Raw genomic sequence first — 23843 nt, forward strand, 5'->3', positions numbered from 1 at the left:
TACAAACTTTGTTGTCCCCACCCTGTGTTGAATTCACACCACTATAGCAAGACTGTTGTCTTTTAAAGTAGCATTTATCTTACCACATAAATGGGTAATTTCCCTTCAAAATAGTGTGATTCAGTTATTCTGTTCAGAATAATTTGGCTTCTGTGCATGGATGGTTCAACAAAGTTTAATGCTTTGTGATTTTTTAAACAATGTATTTATTATTTTGAGGCCACCTGACTCCATAACAACTCTGGGCAGCTTACCAATACAAAATTAAAAGAAAGCAAAATATATCAAGACAAGAAAGAAGACAGCTAACCAGAAACCAAAAACCCCAGAAGCCAAGCAGGTAGCAATCAATCAAAGGGGTTCAACCCCTATCCTAACCTAGAGCCTGGGAGAGCAACCAGATCCTAAGCAGCTTGTGAAAAGTTAGAAGGGTGAGAGCAGTATGAATCTCCAGAGGGCTATCATTCTGCAGGATAGGAGCCATTACCAAGAAGGCACGTTTCCTAGGTCCCATTGCTTGATAGACAGGACTTGGACTGTGCCCACTCTAGCTTACCTGATGGGACAGGTGAAAAGTTATGAAGAGTACCTCAAATAACCAGGCCCTATGTCATATCAGTCATAACCAGCACCTTGAATCACACCCAGAAGCAAATTGGCAGCCAGTACAGCCCATGAAGAAGGGTATCAAATGGGTATACCAAGGCATGCCCGTCACTTCTCATGCTCCTATATTCTGGAACAGTTGAAGTTTCAAAGTGGTCTTCAAGGGCAACCCCGTGTAAAGTTCATTGCAGTAGTTCAGCCATGGGGTGATTAGGGCACAAGTGACTGTCTGACGGCCTCCCAATCCAGGAAAGGGCGCAACTGGTGCAACAAATGGAGCTGTGCAAAGGCCTTCCTGGCCACAGCTGCCACTGGCTCATTGAGCAGGAGCTGTGAGTCCAAGAAGACCCCCAGATTGCACCCCAGTCTTGCATGGGGAAGTGCAACCCCATTAAAGTCTAAAGATGGAGGGCCTGTAGAACCAGAGGGATCAAACAAAGCCACTCGGTCTTGTCAGGATTGAGCTTGAGTCTGTCCCTCTCCATCCAGGCCTGCACAGCTTCCAGGCACTGGGTCAGGACTTTGACCGCATCACTTGGTTGGCCTGGGGTCAAGATATACAACTGAAGGTCATCAGTGAATTGATCATACCTGACCCCAAACAGGCAGATGCTTTTTATTCATTTTTCCAAAAAAAAGAAAAAAAATATTTCAGTGAGGCCTATGAAAATGAACATAATATTCAAAAGCCTGAACATTTGTAGAAGAATTGTTCAAGGTTATAAGAAAGAGAAAGAAGTAAGGTTAGCAGATCACCTTCTCTATTTTACTTTTTAATTAGAGTTGTCCTTGATTTCATTTGAGTTCCCTGTCTGTACCTCGAAAATGTTAATGAGCCTGGTATTTTCATTCTTACATTCATTTTTGTTTGCTCTTAGAGCTTCTGTTTGGGTGTATTCACTCTTGCAGTGGTACATCGTTTTATAGAAATTCTTTCTTAAATTATAAGACAATATGAATTTCAGTCCTTTTAACCACATTCTTTCCCATGGATCCTTCTGTATATTATAATCAAAATTCTTAGCCCATTTTATCATGCACTCTTTAAATTTTCTTTTCAAATCTCAACAATAATTTCTACATTTTAGCAATAATCATCATCATTTGTACATCATTCCCTTTCAAATTCTGTTACATGTTGTTCTATGCCTGGTAACTTTTTATCCATATTAAACCTATCCCTTAATTGTGCATATGAAAACCATTGAAAAGTAAATCCTTCTGCAGTCAGTTGTTCTCTTGATTTCATCTTAAGTTCTCAATTTTCCTGTACCAACAAGTCTTTATATGTTAACCATTTTTCTTTGTTGATACAAAGGTTCCTAATAGCTGAAAAGCAATTAAGCTGCCTCTTTGCACCAGCCATTTTGCAAGTCATGCACTTCATTTTGATGGTAGAAGTCAACTGCTGTCTCAACTGAAGTTTGGTTTGTCTTTTTTAGAAATTGACAAAATTCAAAAGGGTGAATCAAAGAAGGATGAAGAGGAGACCTATCTGGACTTGTTTTCTCATAAAAATATGAAGCTGAAGGAACGAGTTCTTATACCAGTCAAGCAGTATCCCAAGGTGAGATACCTGTAACATCTGGAAAAGGATTGCCTTCACTTTCTGCTATCTTGCTTTATGCCTGCCTTCCTGATTACAAAACTGTAACCATTTTATTAGCATAAAACTGTCCTGAACCGAATGTTTCCCAAATAGGTTGGATTGCAGCCTACATTGGCCACAGTTGTAGAGGGGAAAGTGAAGCCTCAGAAAATAAATTTCAGAGGTAGAAAAAAAGTGGGCTGAGGAGCAGGGAAGGAGGTTGGCATCAGCACCCATTCCTGCAGTGAGCTCTACTGGCAGATTCAAGTAAGGGCCATGTGCATAGGTTTAGCAGGGAACAAAGCAAATGGGCACCATAATAATAGAGGTGGAAGAAAATACTGGAAAACGGGGAAAAAGATGAGGCAGTATGGAATTCTAAGATATGAGGACTTGGATAGGGAGGAAGATAAAATAAGTGTAGCTTTTCAATATATAACTCACAAGCAAATGCTTCTCTAGACAGTTATTGATCTCTCCTAATTGTGTCCTGAACCTGAACTTGGTTCTGTTCTTTTAGGTCTTAATGTAAGTTTGGTAGGGAAAAATCAGTAGTGCAGCGATGCTAATTTGGAAGGATTACGAAATATGGTGAAGAAATTATGGGTTCAGAGTGGGGCGTGAGCTTCTGGTGGGGATTAATGGCAGGCTGACGCTCTCCAAAGCGTGGAGAGAGACACCGCAGTTGAGAAATGCTGGCTGGGAGGCAGATTCCAACCCAGTCTTCCTGGACCAAGGAAGATCGAGAGATTAACCACATGTGTTTCAGATAACAGTTCCTTCTGAATTAACTGCAGAAACTGAAAAGTTTTGCAGCCAGCTCAGGAGTTGAGCTACCGGGAGACCTGGAATTCCATCTAGGCTCCTGACTGTGGTGGAGCCAGATGGACATTACAACTTTGCTTCTCCCCACTTCTTAACCACCTTGTGAAGTAATTAATTACAGATGAAGAGAGATTTCTTCAGCAGCAAAGATAAGACTCCTTGCAGTGAGTTAAACCTTCTTTTGAGATTATAAAAATAACGCAAGAGAGACTTTGATTTAAAGATTCAAGAACTATTTGCAAAAAACTTAATTAAAAGAAGAAATAAGAAATTTTTTAAAAGCAGGCAAGAGGACAATTTTTTTTCTTCCTATTTTTCTATTTCTATTTTTATTATTTTTACTTTTGACAGAAGTGCTTTGCTATAATTTTTCTTAAGTTAGCTAATGAGATTAGCCTGGTGTGGGAATGTTACTAGCTAGCCTTAAAGAATCTATGGGATTGGTGGAATCGGCATAATAAAAGATAAGGTACAGACAGACTCTGATGTTTAGTTGCCATGGAAACATGAGCTTTGTTGTGAAAGTTACTGAGTGCTAATAAAGTGAAAGTTTGAAACAAGAAGATAAGGAAAAAAACAGAGGCTTCTCTTTATTTTGCTGGCTTGGGACTTTTTTGCTTTTGGATTAAAAATGAATTCTAGAAAAATGGCAGAAGAGGGCAGAAGAGGCTCACTAGAACAACCCACAGAAAAAATAATTACACAAGATATGCTTCAGAATTTTTTTAAGCAAATGGGAAATAAATTGGATGCCTTTGAAAAAAGAATGGATGGAAGATTTGTACAGCTAGGGGATGAGAGAAGATGTTCAAAAGATGGAAGATTCTATAAAACAAATATCTGGAGAGGTAAAGCAAATTAACAATAGAGTGGAAATTTTAGAGAGTAAATCTGAGGTTCAAAGCTGAGAGATGGAAAGAGAATTGGATAACCTGGCTTTACTGGAATTGAAAGAGAAAGAATTCTGTTTGAGATTTATTTATATTTATTTATTTATCAAATTTGTTACCGTCATCTCATTGAAAAGTGACTCTGAGCGGTTTTAGAGTCGTTCCAGAGATTCCAGGTGAAAATATTAGAGAGAGGCTTATTAATGTTTTGGCAATTTTGGGGGATTTAGAAGAGGAAGATACGGAGATGGAAATCGATAAGATTTATAGAATAAATTCCAGATTTGCCAGGATGAAGAATGTCCCTAGAGATATCTTGGTGCAATAAGAATTGTCTTGTTGCTTTCCTGTCTATACAAAAATTCAGAATGTTTGTTTCTCTTTTTGGTTGGAATTCTGAAGTCAGCACAGTTACTACTTAGGTAAAGTTGTATTTGCTACCCACTGTCATGTCAACTAAGGAAAGGTATCTTTTCTTCCAGTTCAATTTCGTTGGGAAGATACTGGGTCCCCAAGGCAACACCATCAAGCGATTACAGGAGGAAACTGGAGCAAAGATTTCTGTCCTAGGGAAGGGATCAATGAGAGACAAGGCAAAGGTAGGACTCCCTGGACTAGAATTTTGATTTTGGGCATCTACTGCAGCATTTACTACCTCTCCCCTTTTGTTGTCTGCAGACTAACACTGTAGCTGAAGACTATGTAAATGTATTTTCTTGAGACAGTTCTTGCCCCAGCCCCCAGAGTTTTCAGTGTGGCCAAGGTCTGAACTGATGTTCATTCCTCAGTATACTTTTCCAGGTTCATGCCTCATGAAAAGATTTTTCTGGCTGGACTTAGCACATGCATTGCATGATATTGGGTCTATGAATGGATTAGCAGAGTACAGAAGGCTTGTTTGGACAAATAGTTTCTGAATTACCTAAGTTTTCTTTTCTCCACAGAAATGGAGAAAATGGGTTATAATTTCAAGATGGCTGCTTCCAAATTTAAAAATCCTCAAGCAGCCCCAGTATTTTGCAGTTTTACAAATGATCTGGGCTATTGAGATACAGAATATGTCCTATTCAGGCTTTTACTACCCATGGACATCAAACACATGAAGTGGCCAGTAGGAATATGGAAGGACTGATCTCACCCCCTCAATGCCACTTAAAGCAGCCTTACCTCCCCCACCCACTCCCAATAATATGTAATTGGCATCAGTCTGAAGTAGGTTTTCATCCTTGCAGAAGACATCCAGGTTAACCAGGATTCCTATCTCATGGAGGAAATTCTTTGTGTGTACAAGGCTCTCTCTTCTGACTGCCAGCTTTCAGTTATCAGGAGTGAGGCCAGCAGTCATATCAGTGTTGCAGAAGTGAGAAGAGCTGAAAGATTCAAGGATTATCATGATCCTTCTAGCTGTGCTGTATTTAACGTTCAAGGTCTTAAATTCAGATTGGTGATCTCTAATGTCCTGAAGTAGCCTTACAATGAGAAAAAAAAAATTTTTTTTTATAAATCTTTATTGGCTTATAAAATTTAACACACACAAATAGCTAACAAACATAAAATGAGAAGAACAAATACAGATAGAAAAAGGGGGGGAAAACACCACAAAGCCACAAAAAACATTTTTTTTAAAAAAAGGGTTTCCTTCTAACTAAACAGTGAGTTTTAACTATTTACATGTCTTCTTTTCTTGGTTCCTTCATCTTGTCTCTGTTTCTATTTTATTCATAGTTCTTACTTTTAACTCTAAATGTTCATCTGTATGCAGTATGTCGTTTCCATATAGCCAAAAAAGGGTTTCCAATATGTTATAAAGTCATCAACATCTTTATCTTTTAGCTGGTCAGTCAGTTTAGCCATTTGAGCAATTTCCAAAGATTTGAGTAACCATTCCTCTAGGGTTGGTACATTTTCCTCTTTCCATTTAGCTGCATAGACAACTCCAGCTGCGGTGATCAGGTATAGTAGAAGATTTCCATGTTTTTCCTCAATTTCTTTGTCCATAAATCCGAGTAGGTACAGTTCAGGTTTCTTAATAATTTCCATTGACAATATTTTGTAAATATTTTTATGTATTGACTCCCAATATTTTTTTACTTTTGGACATGTCCACCACATATGGTATAAAGTACCAATTTCCTTTTTACACTTCCAACATACATTTGATATTGTGTTATACATTTTATTTAATTTATCAGGGGTTATGTACCACCGGTACATCATTTTATAAAAATTTTCTTTCAAATTATAATTTAATGTAAATTTTAACCATTTTTTCCCATAATTCATACTCAATATTGTAGCCAAAATTTTTCTCCCATTTTTTCATACAATCTTTATTTTGAACTTCCCTCCTTTTAGCTTGTAATAAAATTTTATGTATTTTGGCTATCATATGATCATTATTTGTATTGATTTGAGTGTCCCACCATGATGATTCTTTTGTAAATCTATAATTTTTGATATCTGTTTTGAATTGTTCTTTCAATTGAAAATATGTGAACCAGTGGCACAGGTACCCCTCCTTTTCCAGTTCTTCTCTTGTTTTTAATCTATATGACAATCCTTCCAAATTTAATAATTCTGAATATCTCAACCATTTATAATTTCCTACATTATCCCATCTTGTAAAAGCTTCTTGTGGAGAGATCCAGAGCGGAATATTTGGTGTTAAGATAGGTTTATACTTATTCCAAATTCTAAAAATTGACTTTCTTATAATATGATTATTAAAAGCTTTATTCATTTTAATTTTATTATACCATAGGTATCCGTGCAGCCAAATTTTAAATCATGTCCTTCTGAATTTAATAATCTCCAATTTTCTAATGTAACCCAATCTTTTATCCATAGCAAACTACTCACTTCGTAATACAATCTTATGTCAGGCAGTCCCAAATCTCCTCTTTCTTTACTGTCTTGTAATAATTTAATTTTTATTCTTGATTTCCTCCGCTGCCAAATAAATTTTGACAGGTCTCTTTGCCAGGTTTTGAAAGTTTTATCCGTAATTAAAATTGGGATAGTTTGGAATAAAAATAATAGTTTTGGCAATATATTCATTTTAATTGTAGATATTCTTCCTAATAATGATAAATGTAGGTTTTCCCATTTTACTAAATCTTGCTTAATCCTATTCCATATCTTTACATAATTGTTTTGAAATAAATCAGTATTCCTTTTTGAAATTTCTGTTCCCAAATATCTTACTTTTTTTACATTTTGAAAGCCTGTCTTCTGTTCCAATAGTTCTTGGGTGTTTTGTGGCATATTTAAATTTATCATTTTTGTTTTTTGATTATTTATTTTAAATCATGCCAAGTCTCCAAATTCTGATAGAGTATTTAATAAATGCTCTAGGGACTCCTGTGGATTTTGCATTGTAATTACTAAATCATCGGTGAAGGCTTTTAATTTGTACATTTCTTGTTTTATCTTTACCCCTTGTATGCAGTCTTCTTTTCTAATACCTTCTGTTAATACTTCTAAAACTAATATAAATAGTAAAGGAGATAGAGGACAACCTTGTCTTGTTCCCTTTTCAATTGGACACTTTTGTGTCATGTCTCCATTTACCACTATTCTGGCTTTTTGTGTCGTATAGATTGCTTTCACCGCATTTAAAAAAATCTCTCCAAAATCCATTGCCTCTAATGTGTTGAACATAAAATTCCAATTTAAATTATCAAATGCTTTTTCAGCGTCCAAGAATAGGAGCGTAATTTGTTTTTCATTATGTATTTGTGCATATTCTATTAGATCTATAACTGTTCTTTTATTATCTTTTATATACCTCTGTGGTAGGAAACCATTTTGATCATGGTTAACTATTTCTTGTAATATAATTTTTAGTCTTTCTGTTAAGATTGAAGTATATATTTTATAGTCATTATTCAAAAGGGATATGGGTCTATAATTTTTACAATGAGAAAATAATGATGACCAAATCCTTTCTTCAATTTTAAGAGGCGGAACTATCCTAATTCTTAATTCCTTAAGAGTGGCACAAATTTTTGCCTGTGCTTGATGGGTAGATATTCAGAAGCTCTGCTGACACCTTTGGGAAAGGAGAACAAATCTGACCTATAAGCAGCTGTTAAGAATTAGTGTGTGATTAAGAATGGTAAAGTAAAATTACCTGTTTTAAAATCCTAACTATAGTTTTTTTCTGTTTTCAGGAGGAAGAATTACGCAAAGGAGGTGATCCAAAGTATGCTCATTTAAATATGGATCTGCATGTTTTCATTGAGGTCTTTGGCCCCCCTTGTGAGGCTTATGCTCTTATGGCCCATGCCATGGAAGAAGTCAAGAAGTTCCTTGTTCCAGTACGTAACTACTTCCCCCCCCTCAAATGTTGACATAAAAACATATAGGTAGTCCTCGCTTAGTGACCACAATTGGGACTGACAACTCCATCGCTAAGCATTGCGGTCGCTAAGTGGAAAATCACATGACTACGATCGGCTTACAGCATCACTTCCCATTTAGTCGTTAAATGAGTCACTACCATCATTAAGAGAAACATCACATGACTAACCTACAATTTCACTTCTGCATTCTCCATTAAGTCTGCTTATTGTGATCACATAAAGAGTGATCACATGACTGTGGGATGCTGCAGCAGTCGTAAATGCAAGGATTGGTCACAAATCTGGGTTGGCTTTTTTTTACACCATCATAACATCAGACGGTCGCTACACAAAGCAGGAAGCGAGGACTACCTGTATTTGGTATGTTAGTTGTCTATGTCTGTTTAGCCTTGGGAATTAATTGGAGTCAGCCCAGTTCTGGAGAAATGGCTTCTGAGCATCCAAAGACACAAGAGTTTGAAGTGTTTTGGAAAAAATGTTGAATTACAGATAGTACTTTGGCAGGTGTTTCAGTCATGTCTAAGTTTAAAGCCAGTTCTTTGTCTACATGTTCCTATTATACAGTGAAATGAGAAAGGGGATTGTGAGAGAGGCTTTACAATATTTTTGAGAACTATAATTAATTCAGACTGTGTCCAAGTAAATCAGCAAGCAAATGATTTGTAAATACATCAGAGGTAAACATCTTAATGAAATAAAGAGGGTAATTCAGAACCTTTGGATGGGAGACCAGAAAGTATCAGAGATGTAGACTAGACAGGGAAGTTAAAAAAAAAATTAGAGAAAAAAGGAGTGGTGAACCATTTCTGTGTTGTAGCCTTGAAGGAGTGGTGATGTGGCTCTTCTAAAGATTCAGTTCCTCAATCCAACAGTACTGCCCTGTCTACAACCTTCCTTTTGGGGAGAATTGTTGGGGATTCACCAACAGAGGATCTTGGAGGAAGTAGACTACCTGGTTCCCTTGCTGTCAGGGTTCAAACCTAGATATGGGGGCTGAAACTGCATTGCTCATTCTTATGGATGACCTGGAGGAAGGGAATGCAGTCCTTCTGATCTTGCTAGATCCCCCCATATTGTTTAATACCATCAGCCATGGCATCCTTCTGGACTATTTGTGGGGTAGGTCCAGTCAGGTAGGGTGATGCGAGGTAGAGCCCTTGGCCACTCTTACGTAATGAGTTAGATGCTGGCCCTGATATGAGTGAGGTCATCTGCCAGTTCAGAATGAGGGATAATTGGTATGCTTTTGATGTCCAGTTGATGACCAAGCAGGAGTTCTGGTGGAAGTCCCAATCTGGTTAAATCCCAGTAAAACAGTGGGGTTGTTCATCCAGTAACCATCTGGTTCTCCCAATTCCAACTACAGTTCTCGATGGGATCGCACTCCCCTGGAAGGAGCAGGACTTGTGGCTCCTTCTGGAATAGCAGATGGAGACCATGGCCAGGAGAGCCTTTGCCTATCTGAAGCTAGTATGCCAGATGCCACCATTCCTGAAACAAGGTGCCATCAAGTCACTCGGACCTTTGTCACCTCACACTTGGATAGTGTAAGGTTCATTGTGAGCCTATTTGGTGTTGTGATTAAAGGCACCAGGCTAGAAACTAGGAGGCCATGAGTTCTAGTCCTGCTTTAGGTAGCTGGGTGACTTTGGGCCAGTCCCTCTCTCTCAGCTCTGGGAAGAAGACAACGGCAAACCATTTCCAAAGCTCTTGCCAAGAAAAGTCACCAGGAGTTAAGACTGACTTGAAGGCACAACCCACCCACCTCCCTCATTACATGGGGCTGCCTATTCATAAACTACAAGTGGTTCACAACATAACTGCCTGCTTGCTGACTGGGCCTGGCCATGGTTCAGCAGAATAACACCCCTTTCATAGGAGCTGCTTTGGTCACCAGCAGAATTCTGAGTGCTGGTCATTAAACTGTTTATGGTGCAGGTCCTTGTCATCTATTGGGTCACCAGCAAGTCTCCAGCAAGTAGAAGTAGTAAGTTTATAGTAATAAGACTTCTGAAAGCAATGGAATGACAGCAAACCTAGAAATTCTGAAGAGGCCAAAAATGTTTTGCAACAGCATGACCTGCACCTGTTTTGCAAGGTTTGCTGTTCACTACACAAAATGGTCTTTCAAATTAAAACATTCTGCACAGAACAGAAGTTAATTCTCTTTGTTTCTGTATAGGATATGATGGATGACATCTGCCAGGAACAGTTTTTGGAATTGTCCTATCTCAATGGGGTGCCAGAGCCAACACGTGGTCGGGGGATCCCTGTCCGAGGAAGGGGAGCAGTGCCCCCACCTCCACCCGTTCCTAGGTAATAAATAGATAAATGGATAATTAATTTGAAATGCTTAAGCATTAATATTGGACTTAAGTTCGAGAAAATGAGCAGGCGCCATTAAATAAACAATGATTTTTTTTTTTTTAGGATATTTGGGGAAGTTACATCTGCGGAATGGGGTGGTCCTGGTAAAAAAGTGAGAGGCAGTAGAAAAGTTGTGTTCCGTTTAGACAGCAGATTTGGAATGTTGATTTAATTATAAAGTATATTTCATTTGTCCTGTAACTGAATACCTGATACATGAGGGTGGCCTGATTTTTCTAGCAGGGCTCTTGCCATTGTCTCTAACTGCAGATCGGTTTTCATTATATATAGTAGTTCCAAGATATTTTGCAGTGAGTAAGGGTAGAATTTAGCATTCTGAATGGACACTTTCTGTTTAGAAAGTCTCCAACCCTCAGGCTACCTGGTTTCCAAATTGGATGGAACTCAGCGTCCACTGCCTGGGGATAGTTTTAAGGGTGCTGTAGAGCTGGCTTTTAAACATTTTTAAATAGCTATATTCCTTTAGTCCCTCAAACCATCACAGTTTCTGATCTGCTTCCTGTGTCCCTTATTCACAGATTTGCCTTCCCCTTTGATAATTTTGGCTTTACGTTAAAAAGTCCCAGTTGATTCAGAAATTGAATCTTGGGAAATAAACTCTTCTGTACCTTCAGGTAATAGAATCTGAGTCATGCGTTTTGGCAGCAAGTAATAATGCTCCCTCTTTCCTACCTATATTTTCTGACCAAGTAATAAAATAAATTCCTATACCAGTGTTTAGAGGTTCCAGGCTCCTCTTAGCACTAGAATTAGCACTCTGGTTTAACTTGTCTTTGAAGCGACTTTGGTAGATACTTAACCTTATTGAGACTGGGTTTCCCATCTGGGCATTTTTTTCTCTGCTTTGAGAAGATCATCATTTTTATAAGTTTGTCTTCCTGAGAAGCAACAGATCAGCTTTCCTGTGCAGACCACCCACACCTCTTTTTTCTGCCTTTTCTGAATAGAGGACGTGGTGTGGGACCTCCACCACCGCCTCCCCGTGGAGCCCTTGTGCGGGGTGCTCCAGTGAGGGGTGCGATTGCAAGAGGAGCAGCTGTGGCCCGTGGTGTTCCCCCTCTTCCAGCAGTGAGAGGGGCCCCTGCCCCAAGAGCTCGCGCAGCAGGCATTCAAAGAATACCACTTCCTCCTCCTCCTGCACCAGAGACCTACGAAGATTATGTAAGGAATATTAAATGTTGCATGCTTTACAGTTTGAGAGCATCTTGGAAATGTGGGGCCCCTATTCATTTTGGATTTGCATTTTGAGAGCGTGTTGTAGATCGTTGGAAATAGTTGCCAGGGAGGGGGGTCTTGCCCATTCACTAAGTGGCCAGCAACTAAATATCCATCTACCAGAAGAAAAACTGGTTTGTCCCCCTGATATTTCTTATAACTGCACTATATTTGGGTGTAAGTTTGCACATGGCTGAACAAAGCACTGATCTGTAGTTACCCATCATTTTATTTTCAAAGACTGTTTAGGAAACCTACATTAGGCATAGGAGCACTGGAATGAACCGTTGGAGTTGGTGCCTCATTTTGCTCACAGCGCTGGTGCAGACAGCAATATCTATTTATCTGTCTGTCACAAGGTAGGGTCCTTGTTGTGCCACTGGCCACTATTTTGGGAAGTTTCAAATATGTTTCCTTTGACATTGGATGCCTACAAGAAATGCGGATGATAGGTGAACTTCACTTTGTTTCAGGAGGAATGAAACAGTAGTGAATAGAGTTGGGTTTTTGGCTTGTCCATCTTTGAGCCTGCTTCAGGCAGTATCTGTTCCTTACGCATACAACCGAAAGCCCTGGTACATGTCATACAGCTGGACCAGAATTCTGTGAAGGACTGCTTGTAGTTTAATGGAGCTGAATTCCTTGCCTTATGAGTCCAGTAGGCTAACAAAGGGAAGATGGATTATGACAGTAGTCATTGTGCTTCTTTGAGAAGTATTTCTGTAGATAATGCATACCTTTTGCTATAGCCATACTAGAGATTATGGCCTGATTAAGACATAATTGTCTCCCTGTGTGCCTCGTTTTTTGTGTGTGCTATTATGAAAGCCTTCTTGGGTTTACTAACCCAGAAATGATGGTTTAATTTTAGACTGCATACTAGGACCTTGTTTTTTTACATGCTGGTTCAGTCACAAACTCAGTCAGTTTCTGTAATCCCGGAAATCTATCAATAGAATGTACAGGGGAAAGAAATGTAGAATGAATGCATGAGCATAAAAGTACTTATCTAATAGTCATGCTGAAAATCAGAAGAAAGCAAGTTGAATGAATGCATCAGTAGTAAAAGTTATTGAATTTAGTGTTCTTAGGGAAACCTACAATCACCTGGTGGAATGACCAGTATACAACAAAGAAAATTTGCATCGAAACTATTTTGTATCAGACATCGTAGCTTAGATCTCACATCTTAAATTTTGCTATACTTGAATCATTGAGAATTGCTGATCTGCAGCAAATCTTCCAAATATCTTCCAGGAAACCAAACCTATGTTCTGTCCACTTTTGCCTAACCATTTATTAGGTGAAAATGACACCTGAATTAAGCCGTTATCTTTGGCCTGATGAACTAAATTACAGAGTTGAATTATATTGTGTTTTGTATATATGTGTGTCTATTTTCCACTTCACCATTTTGACTTATTTTTTGGAAACAAAATGTCCTAACAAAAATACAAAGTTAAAGAAGGGACAATAATCAGATGCAAATGAAAAAGAAAAATAGTAATTTAACAGTATAAATATATGAATCTGAATATACATGTGGGCTTAAGAAGACATACAAATAGTTTAAAGAATCATATTCAGTATTGGTATCCTATATGACATTTGTACAGAATAAATAAATTAGGAAATCTACTGTTAATACAGGTGATAATGGATGGCCAGATTTGAATAGATTAGTTGAACAACTGTCCTTCACCATTGAGTTTTTCAGTGTTCTTTTATGTGTTAATTTTTGTTAGAGCAATGTCATATACTTTCAAATACAAAAAAGGGATATAATTTTTCCAGTGTTTTCCTATAACAATTTGGCAGTTAACATCAGGAAGCAAATCTGTTAATTAATAAATATGGTAAATATTAATATATTTACATTGCCCTGGGAAATATGAACAATGCACCAGTCAGCCTTGCAGTTTCCCTGTCTGCAAAATCTTTTTACCAAAAGAGCAAACCAACTGGGCCTTACCACTAAAATTGGCAATCTATTCCAATTTAATTACATCTTCGGCCCTGTTAGAAAGGTAGTTACAACTACATACTGTGATTTTAACCCTGACCTTGAATTATCATCATGGTCAGTTCTGGATGATGTGCTAAAATAAATTTAAAAGGAATTCTATTCCGTGAAACGTTCCTGTGTGGTTCATCAAGTTCAAGTCCCAAATCATCCTCCTGGTACTCCGCGTACCAGATTGGATTTGATCTTCTTAGAAGACACACTCTTCCCTTCCCTAATGATACCTCCTCTCCTGTGGCCATAGCTGCTGACTCCCTTCTTCTTTGTCCATTTCAGGGCTATGATGATGCTTATGCTGAGCAAAGTTACGAAGGGTATGAAGGCTATTACAGCCAGGGTCAACAGTAAGTGCTCCTTTAGCCTCTTTAATTCCAGCTGTTTGGTATTTCCTAAAGAGTCTCATGATTTGCTTATTTCTCTTTTTACCAATTATTGTCAATACTAGAGATACTGGGCTAGAGAACTGCTTTGCTTCTAGCTTTGCAAAGAACTCTAGAGTCTGTGGCATTGCAAGAAGCAGTGGTATACAGCAGATCAAATTGGGACACGCATATGTGCTCCTTGACCCTATTTCCTTTCAGGATAAATAATTATGCAAAATGTTTAAAAAGGGTGAGAAAAAGTAGACGAAAGAAATTAAAGGCAGGAGACTAGAGGAAAGGAAAGGAAATATAGCCACATCTAGTTGCATCAATACACACTCCATTTATTTCTGTCCTTGCAAATCATCCTTGTTTCTTCCACATCCATACAGCAAGTCACACATTGCCTTCTCTTCTTTAAGCCTCCCACCTCCTTTTGAGGAACTCATCAGCTCCATCCAATCCCCACTGTCTCCCGTATTTGTTTTGCAATGTGATCCTTATTCGTTCTTTCTATATGACCAAACCACTTTGATACACAGTTCATGAACCCTTGATAATGACACCATACCCATCACTTCTGCCACATTTGGGCTGATATGTCACATTTGTTAAACCAATTAGTTGAAAACATATTTGTTCATTCATTTATTGAGGAAAATGATCCAAAGCTACCTGTTGGTGTGTGGCAGAAGTATGTGAACCTGTAGGATCATCAGTTCATTGGAAGGGGAAATTAGAGTCAGGTGTTTCAATCAATGGGATGATAATTGGGTGTGAGTGTGAGAGGTCCTGTCTTATTGAAAGAACAGAATTCTGGGTATTCACTATCAAAGTCTGATCTTCACAACGCAGGTATGTGGAAGTGTGTCATGGTTTAAACAAAGATTTCTGAGGACCTCTGAAAAACCATTGTTGATGGTCACCAAGCTAGAAAAGGTTACAAAACTATTTCCAAGAGTTTGGACTCCACCAGTCCACTTCAGGCAGATTGTGTACAAATGGAGGCAATTGAGCACCATTGTTACGCTACCCAGAAGTGGTCAACCAATCAAGATCACACCAAGAGCAGGGTGTGTAATATATCAGGAGATCTCAAAGAAGCCCACAATAATGTCTAAGGTACTAAAGGCCTCTCTTGCATTGGTCAAAGTCAGTGTTTGTGAGGCCTCCCTCAGGAGAACACTGAACAATGGTGTTCATGGCAGGGTTGCAAGGAAAAAGCCACTGCTCTCCAAAAGGAACACTGCTGCCCATCTACCGTTTGTGAAAAACCATGTGGATAAGCCAGAAAGCTATTGGAAGAATGTTCTGTGGGCGGATGAGACCAAAAGAGAACTTTTTGGCTTGAATGAAAAGCATTATGTTTGGTGAAAGGCAAACCCTGCATTCCAGCATAAGAACCTTATCCCGTCTGTGAAACATGGTAGCAGCAGTATCATGGTTTGGGCCTGCTTTGCTGCCCCTGGACCAGGACAGCTTGCCATCATTGATGGAACTATGACTTTTGGATCGTACCAGCAAATTCTACAGGAAGGTGTCAGGGTATCTGTCTGTGAACTGCAGCAAGACAATGACCTAAAACACACAAGTTGTCCGACCAAAGGATGGTTAAAGCAGAAGAAAGTTCATGTTTTGGAACGTCCAAGTCCAAGTCCTGACCTTAATCCTATAGAAATGTTGTGGAAAGACCTGAAACTGGCGGTTCATGTGAGGAAGCCCAACAATGTCCCTGAGTTGAAGCTGTTCTGTAAGGGGGAATGGGCTAAAATTCCTCCAAGCCGATGTGCAGGACTGATCCAGAGTTACCGGAAACATTTAGTGGCACTTATTGCTGCCCCGGGGGGCACACCAGTTACTGAAAGCAAAGGTTCACATACTGTTGCCACACACCAATGGGTAGCTTTGGATCATCTTCCTCAATGAATCACTGAACAGGTATAATGTTTCTGATGTTTCAGGACATGTGTGGAGAACATACTACATTTTAGGTCATATTCATGCAGAAATACTGAAAATTCAAAAAGGGTAATAAACTTTTAAGCACCACTGTACTTTCATACTGGTTGGTCACTCTTGCAGTCAGCCCACCTTAATTCAGCACCTGTGTTTCCTTGACCCTATCTCTTCTTGCTTTATCACACACACTCATTAAATAACTCCTCCTGCTTGCATCCAACTTGTGTGTTTCTCCCGACATACCCAGTTCTAATTTCTATATAATGAAGTGAGCAGAAGCACCCAGCCGTTTCCACTTCTTCAGTCTATTTTTCGCAATAGGCTAAGTACTACTACTTCTGTTTGTCTCCGCACTTCTTAAAATTTCTCTATCCATTTTTCTAATTCTGGTGAACATTCTCCCAAGCTATACAAATTAATCTTGCTCTTAATTTTTCACCATACGTGTATATAGCTTACTGCTTTTCACTGTCTATGCCAATAAACTGTATGTACCTTTTGCTTAGTGGGATGCAGGCCACAGAAGGTTGGCTTTTAAGGAAGTCTTTCATTCAGAGATGTTACCTTGTGTCGTATGTTTGGATAAAGTTGGCCTTTGGTTACAAATATGACATAATGGCCCAAATGTGGCAGAACTGATGGGTAAGGTGTCATTATCGGGGAATGCTGCACATACGTGGGTAGGACTGAAGCTGGTAACCTAGTCTACTGTTTCATAGCCTTATAAAAAGTATTCTACAAAAGCCTCAGATTGGGTCCTTTTGAGTAACAGCAGTATAATGCCTAGAAAAGGTCAGCTCCACTTCAAGGAATAATTCTGCCTCCTCTTGCTTTTGCAGGGAAACAGAATATTACGACTATGGACACGGTGAAGCTCAAGAATCTTACGAGGCGTATGGTACGTCTGCATGTTAGGGCAGAGGAACACAGTGATGATTATACGGGTTAAGCTTTATTACATTAACTGAATTTGGGCATCAGATGATTTGCAGTCCGTTCAAACGGAGGTCCTACCTTGAGTGTATAACTGATGCTTTTAGGGACCACTTTGAGAATATGCTTACAGCAGCGAAAAGCAGCTTCAGGGCTTTATACAAGAACTTCAATCTGGAATTTATCCCAGATTGGGCAATACCAAACTTCAGGGTATTTTTCAGCACAGTTTCCCCATTTTGTTTCAGCTTCACACAGAACACCCCTCCCCCATTGCCTGTGCCTTTTTGAAATCACAGGACTGGCTTCATGGTCCAGCTGCAGGGCCTGCATCTTTCTGGACACTGGGCCTAGACACGCTTGCATTAATTAGTTTGGTAGGAGCAGATGTTTCCCCTGGTTTCCTGCAGCCATAATGAGAAAAATAAGGTCTGTGGAATGCTGCAGGGAAACAACAGTGTTGATTCTAGCACAAGTAGTTTGTCCATGGGGTATTTGTTTTGAAGATATTTGGTAGAAATCTGTTGACATTAAAATATAGTTTTTGAAGTTTTAGCCAATCAAAAGATGATGGAAACAGAAACAGCTTCCTTCTGTTTTACCATCCTAAGCCTTTGGTTCCCTCTCCCTCCTCCTCCTCCTCCTATTAAGTACTTTGTTTGGGTGAATAGGACTGCTCCCTCCTGTGTCATCTTTGCTTGGGCCTATGAGAACACATAATACAGTCCTTTTGCTGATGCTAAGCAGGTGTGAGTATAATTGCAGCTCCTAAGCTCCATACAAGCCACCTTAATTCCTAAAGGGAGGACATAGCATACTAAGTACGTAGCTTAAAGGAAAAACAAAATGGTTGGGTGAAAGCTTGAGAGCAGCGTTTAAACCTCACTGTTAATGCCTTCTGGTATGAGCAGAGGAGGGGTGTGCAAAGTTCACCATTCTGCTGATCTGGAACATTTCCAGGAGGCTTATTTCTACACAACTATTAGACCATCCCCAGAACAGTTTTGCACACAGCTAATGTAGAGAGATACATTAAGAAACTGCTTCTGGGCAGAAATAGACAGACTCTGGTCAATTCTGTAGATAGAATGCATAATTCCATTCAGGAACGTGCAGTCCACACATCTTAAAAGTTGCCAAGGTTGAGAAATACTGCTATAGAAGCTGTCCAGTGCTAAATATCACTAAATGCATGGATCAACCTGAAAAGACACTGTTTAGTGGCCTCCTGGAATCTCTTTAGGAGAGTATTTGTTACCGTGATCATTCTTTAACCCCAGAATTGCTGCTCTTTTCTCTTGACTAAGTGGGCCAACGTGCTGTTTCTTTCCTGCAGGTCAAGACGACTGGAATGGAACCAGGCCCTCTCTCAAGGCCCCTCCTGCTCGGCCAGTGAAGGGAGCCTACAGAGAGCACCCCTACGGACGCTATTAAAACATTCATGAGGGGCAAATCACCCTTTTGAACAAACAGTTGTTTCTGATTCTAGTGTCTCCCAGGATTCCTCTTGCTTTACCACAACAGACAAGTAATTGTCTCCCTGATTTTTCTCTGGCTCCCTTTTTCTCCCACCTCCATCCTCCCCTACCACTCGACCCTACATTCTGCTTCTGTATGTAGTATTTTAAATAAGTTAGAGTTAGAAAACTGAATTCAACTTTTAAGTGTGTAGACTGCTTTTCTTTCTCTGTTTAGATATATAAAAACAACTGTACCTTTAAAAAGAAAACGTTGAGATAAAATGTTAGTTTCCAAAATGACATGCTTGCTTAACAGTTATGGAATTAAAGTTTGTTAATCTTTAAATTTTTTTTTGTTTTGTTTTTTAGGCAACCCATAAAAGTTCTAGTTGCAGAATCCCAAAGTAGGCTACATTTCAAAATTCAGGGTTGTTGTTTTATGAATTAAAACATAAGGTAACTGTAGTGATTGCTACAGTTTAAAAGTAAGGTCAAATGTCAAAATTTTGCCCTTAACAGCAAATTGCTTGATTAATCTTAAATTTAAACGTCAATAGAAAGGATCCTCCATAACAAACTAAATGGTGGGGCTTTTTTTCTTCAGTAGATTTAACTTTTTTAAAAAAATTAGGTTTGTAAAATGATTCTTCCAAAGTGGGTATTGAAATCTGTCCCCAAATGCTGAGATGCTAACGGCAGAGGTTTTCAAGCAAAAGGTGTTCTTAGCTTAATTGTGCATGAAGACATTTTAAGAGAAGTGGACATCTAGCTGCTCTGTAATTTTATATTGCTCTAACTGCCCAGTGTTTTGATATTAGGAAGTATTAAATAAGTAGCTGTGCATTGTGTCTTTTTTTTCCTTTAACGAAGAGCTAACACATGAGTGTTTGCAGTACATAATATAGCTCAGGCTTAAAATTGGCAACACTGTCAAGCTTTAGCCATTCCAGTGACATGTTTGTGTGTCTCAACACTCGCATTATGTTAAAAAGGGACATTGCAGCTGAAAAACCAAGGAGAGCTTATTTTGTACATAGATTTGTACACTGTCCTCCCATTTTGTTCTTGGAAGATTAAATGCTACTACATGTGTAAGCTTGCCGAAATAGGTAGCTAAAATTTGTCAAGATGTCTGCAGCAGTTTGTCAATAAAGTTTAGTCATTTTTTTAATCAAAGTAAATGTGATGAATTGTCATTTTTTTTAATTCTGGTCAAGCAGTAAAATAGATTTTCCTCTTTCAATAAAATTTAAATTAATGTTAAAGAACATGGTCTGTTTTCTTAAAAAAAAGAGACACTTAAAATCAGAAGAGATAAAATGGTATACTATTCTGAAACTTTAAAACTTTATGAAGCCAAGTGAGCTTAATTTTAAAACAAAATTGTTTTTCACCCCCTGGAAGTTGAACAAGGTTTCAAGCTGCTGCATAAATGTTCTGTTTCACCCTCCTTCAACCTGCTGTTCCTGGGGAAGTACTAGATTACGGCTTCCTTCATCCCCAAGTTGGGGATGGTAAGAATCGTAGTCCAACCCTCCCGGAGGGCACTGCCTAAGGAAAGCCTTTTCTTTCTCTGCCGGCTCTCGACCTTCCGCCTGTAGGAAGCGATGATGGTGCCGTCTCCTTGCAGCCAGCGTTGATTTCAAAAGGGCACAGCCCCATTCTTCCACCAGCTCCCTTCCTTTTGGGGCTGCTTGCTCAAGGAGTAACCCCCATGGATTGCACCCTCCGCAGAAAGCCTGGGACGGTTGATCCGAACCATTGTCCAATTTGTGCAATGTCCCAGAAACTCTAAAAGCCCTTTATACTGAAAGAAAAGAGGCCTTGGATGACCTTCCTTGGGACCCAGAGCTCTTAACAGACAAAAGTAGTGACATGCTGAGTGCAGGCAGATGGTTTGCTGTGGCCCACAAGGAAAGGGGCATAAAACAGAACGTTGCAAAGCTGGCCAGTCCGCCCAGCCTCAGGCCACTGAATTGTTGCCTCCAAGGAGAAAGAACCGTCTCCCTCTGGGAAAAACCCAAGCCACCATCAGCTATAAGGCTAAGTGGCTGTTTGCTCCTGGACTAAAAACAGAATAGGCGGCTGTGTAGAACCGTGGCTTGTTTCTCTGCTCCCTTCTCGGCCGTTTTTTTAAAATCGGATTTTCACTGGGGAGGAACTGCTTGGGGGTGAAAAAAAAATCCACTGTTACTGTCAAATTGCTCATAGAAGTGCATGATTGAGGGAAATTACTTTTAAAAACCAAAAACAAACAAAAAAAAGGTTGTATTTGTAGATTGTTATTTTAAAAAAATGTAAATAACTGAATTTTCCGCAACGGTTTGGAGTCAGCTTTCAGGGCTTAATGTCTTGCTTGATGAAAAGATCGCCCAAACCCCCCTTTTAAAGGAAAATTATCGCAGGAGAATTCAGGATGTCTTAAAGCTAACATGCACCGAAAAACTCAAAAGGTAACCTAAATGTCTGATTTTAATAGCACATTTCTTTTACATAAACTGTGACAGCAACTTGCATAAACTATTTAGTACTGAAGAAGTTCTTCAAGTGTTAATTTTAATGTAAAAGTTGGTAAAAAGAAAAAAAAGATGTATTAAAAATAGATAACTTAAAATATATCCACTTGCATCTGCATAAATTAGTGATAATGTTTTAATACTTGTGCTCTTTTGTCAATGTAATGAACCGTAACCTTGGGCAAAAGCAAAAAGAATTAAATCTTAAATATAAATATGGATGTAGCTAGTCCTCTGTGTTTACCAACAAAATCTCAGTTATCCAAGTAAAAACTCAGCCCTTATTGACCCATTATTGCTGTTTACTATCTTAAAATGCCCATTTTTAGGTTTTAAGTTGCATGTTTCCTTTCCCTGCAGTGTTTAAATTGCATGCAAAAGTTATGTCAACATTTCTTTCAAATTGTGTGTAGCTGTGAGGAAACTTACCCTTTTTCTCCATTTGCAGGTGGCGCTCTGCTGTTTGGGCCAAAGTGCTATTTGATGAGAACAGGTTGGGTATGTTATTTATCTATTTTTGCTTGTCTGGTTTTGAAACAATGTTCTTGCAGATTTTGTAGCTAGCTTTTGTGTTGGTTGTCATCCCATCATAGAGTTTGAAGGGATTTTAAGAGGTCATCTGCGGGATCACATCTCCCCATTTGAGTTGGCCTGGCTACTCATTTCCTGCTAGGAGAAGCAGCTGGTTGTCCCCCATTTTTGGGAGGTCGGGGGCAGAAGCCCAGAAGCACTGTTTTTCAGTGATGGGGCTTGCCCTCTAGAGCGGCCTCTCAGAGGAGATTCCCTTTTTTCCCCAACATTGTCTGCCTTCTGGAAAAAGCTGAAGACGGAGCTTTTCTTGGGGGTCCTGGGGCCTAATGCCACTTATTTCACTTGGGCGTTCTCCATCTTAAGGCTTTTTATGTTCGTTGTATTTTACACCTTGTTAGCCACCAAGAGTTCTGTGATTGCATCAGCATAGAAATTTGATTTAATGATTGAGAACCTCCTGCTTAGGGCAGGATCCACTATGGCATCTCTGACAGATGACCATCCGGTTCCTTTTTAAGACCTCTGGCAAAGGAGTGCTCTTCACTCCATGGGGCAGCCTGTTCCGCTGGCTGACAGCTTGTGCAGTCAGAAAGTTCCTCCTGATGTCGGCTCTCAGCCTCCCTTGTAATTTTAACCCATTCATTCTGGGAGGGAATGAAGAATCCCTCTTGTGCGTGACAACCCTTCAGATATTTGAAGGCTGCTATGATACCTCCCCTCAGCTGTCTTTTCTATCGGCTAAGCACACTCAGATCCTTTAACTGTTTCTCATGGAGCTTGGTTTCCAGACCGTCATTATCTTGGTAGACTCCTCTGAACTTGCTCCAGTTTGTCACTGTCCTTTTTGAAGTGGGGTGCCCAGAACTGGACACAGGACTCCAAATGGGATCAGACCCGGGCAAAACAGAGTGGAACAGTTGTGCATCCTGTGATCTGGACTCTCTGTTCCTGTCAAGACACCCCAAGATAGCAGTTTCCTTTTTAGCAGCTGCATCACACTTGCTGGCTCATATTTGCTTCAGCTCATTTATTTTATAAGCACTTGATTTCAGACTCGTTTTGAAAAAGGACTTAATACAAAGCACACCTGTATATTCTGCAACAGCAGTTAAAATCAGAATTCACTTTCTCCATTAATACTAAATCCTGCAACACGCACCAGACTTTGCACTGCATTGCTGCATAATCCTATACATACTGTACGTGCATACCCTTCATTCTGTTCCCTTTTCAGATTAGCAATATTATGTAAAGCACAGAAAAAGAGTAAAGAATAGCAAGACAAAGAATTAAAGGTGTGAGATGCTTTTTTAAAAAAAATAAATAAAATGTTGTGTGTCACCACGACTTTTCTGTGTGTTCGTGAGATCATTGCGTGCAGCAGGAGTGGGGGGCCTGTGGCCTGCTCGATCTTGTTGGGCATCTTGTGGTCTCCAGCTCCATCATTTCTGATCACTGCTCACGCTGGCTAGACCTGGGAGGCCACAAGATTCCCCCCGTCCACAGAGAGCTCTACTGCAAAGCCTCAAGTTGTTTCATGTGAACAGTGCCGACACTACCCACTCTGTGTGTGCGCACGTGTGCGTTATTTTAACCCTTACTTGGTTCTGCCTAAGATTCCAGGGGTAGCTGAGAATTAAGGATTGATTGCTGACAATTCTCAGTGGAAAGCCAGTGAAATGCACAGCCTGTCCTATGGGTAGCTTGTGTGGCAAAACTGCACTCTATTTTTTAAAGTTGAGGAAACGAGACGGGGCAGCTAAAATGATAGAGAGGGCTGAACTGGACTTGGCAGTTAGGTTCTACTGTAGTGTCCACCTACTTTCCTTCTTTTTGGAAATCTCAGGCTCTAAGCCAATATGCCAGGTACTCCCTAGAAGACTAATGGCATGCAAGCAGCCGTGGGACCAGTGGCTCAGCAAAGCGCGTGGACTTGAGTTCTGGACAGCTTGGACTCAGGATGGCAATCTCGAGTGGGTGGCAAGTCTCAGCCCTGTAGTAGAGAAGCTCCTAGTGTGTGATTAAAGCACACTCCCTTCTCTTTCACATCCAAGTAAAAAGGTATGATAGGTAACACTGAAAGCTTGAAATGGCCCAGTGAATTGTTTAAAGAGCAGAAATACAACTGGACAGCTATTCAATACAATTTCTGAGCAGTCTGTCTAAAAGACCTCAAGGGCTCC

General features: G+C 39.6%; 1 protein-coding gene across 3 annotated transcripts in view; it reads left to right on the plus strand.

Moving 5' to 3' along the window:
- The window catches only part of KHDRBS1 (KH RNA binding domain containing, signal transduction associated 1), a 34270-nt gene that overhangs the window by 8860 nt on the left and 1567 nt on the right, over positions 1–23843 (plus strand). Inside the window, exons 2-10 of one of the 3 annotated variants that reach the window (XR_015798374.1) lie at positions 2049–2173; positions 4392–4508; positions 8082–8228; positions 10456–10589; positions 11609–11822; positions 14176–14243; positions 17060–17118; positions 18490–18681; positions 21578–21627. Coding sequence is in view for 1 of the 3 variants with exons in the window: in XM_088153523.1 (XP_088009649.1) it covers positions 2049–2173; positions 4392–4508; positions 8082–8228; positions 10456–10589; positions 11609–11822; positions 14176–14243; positions 17060–17118; positions 18490–18587 (962 nt within the window). In the remaining 2 variants the exon portion in view is untranslated. Of the gene's footprint in view, positions 1–2048; positions 2174–4391; positions 4509–8081; positions 8229–10455; positions 10590–11608; positions 11823–14175; positions 14244–17059; positions 17119–18489; positions 19790–21577; positions 21628–23843 lie in introns of those variants that run through there. The other 2 variants (XR_015798375.1, XM_088153523.1) reach the window with 2 other exon arrangements.

Source organism: Python bivittatus, unplaced genomic scaffold (assembly GCF_059951505.1).
Source record: "Python bivittatus isolate LINGU-HERP-01145 unplaced genomic scaffold, Pbiv_v1 ctg000040_np1212, whole genome shotgun sequence".
Taxonomy (NCBI): Eukaryota; Metazoa; Chordata; class Lepidosauria; order Squamata; family Pythonidae; genus Python; species Python bivittatus.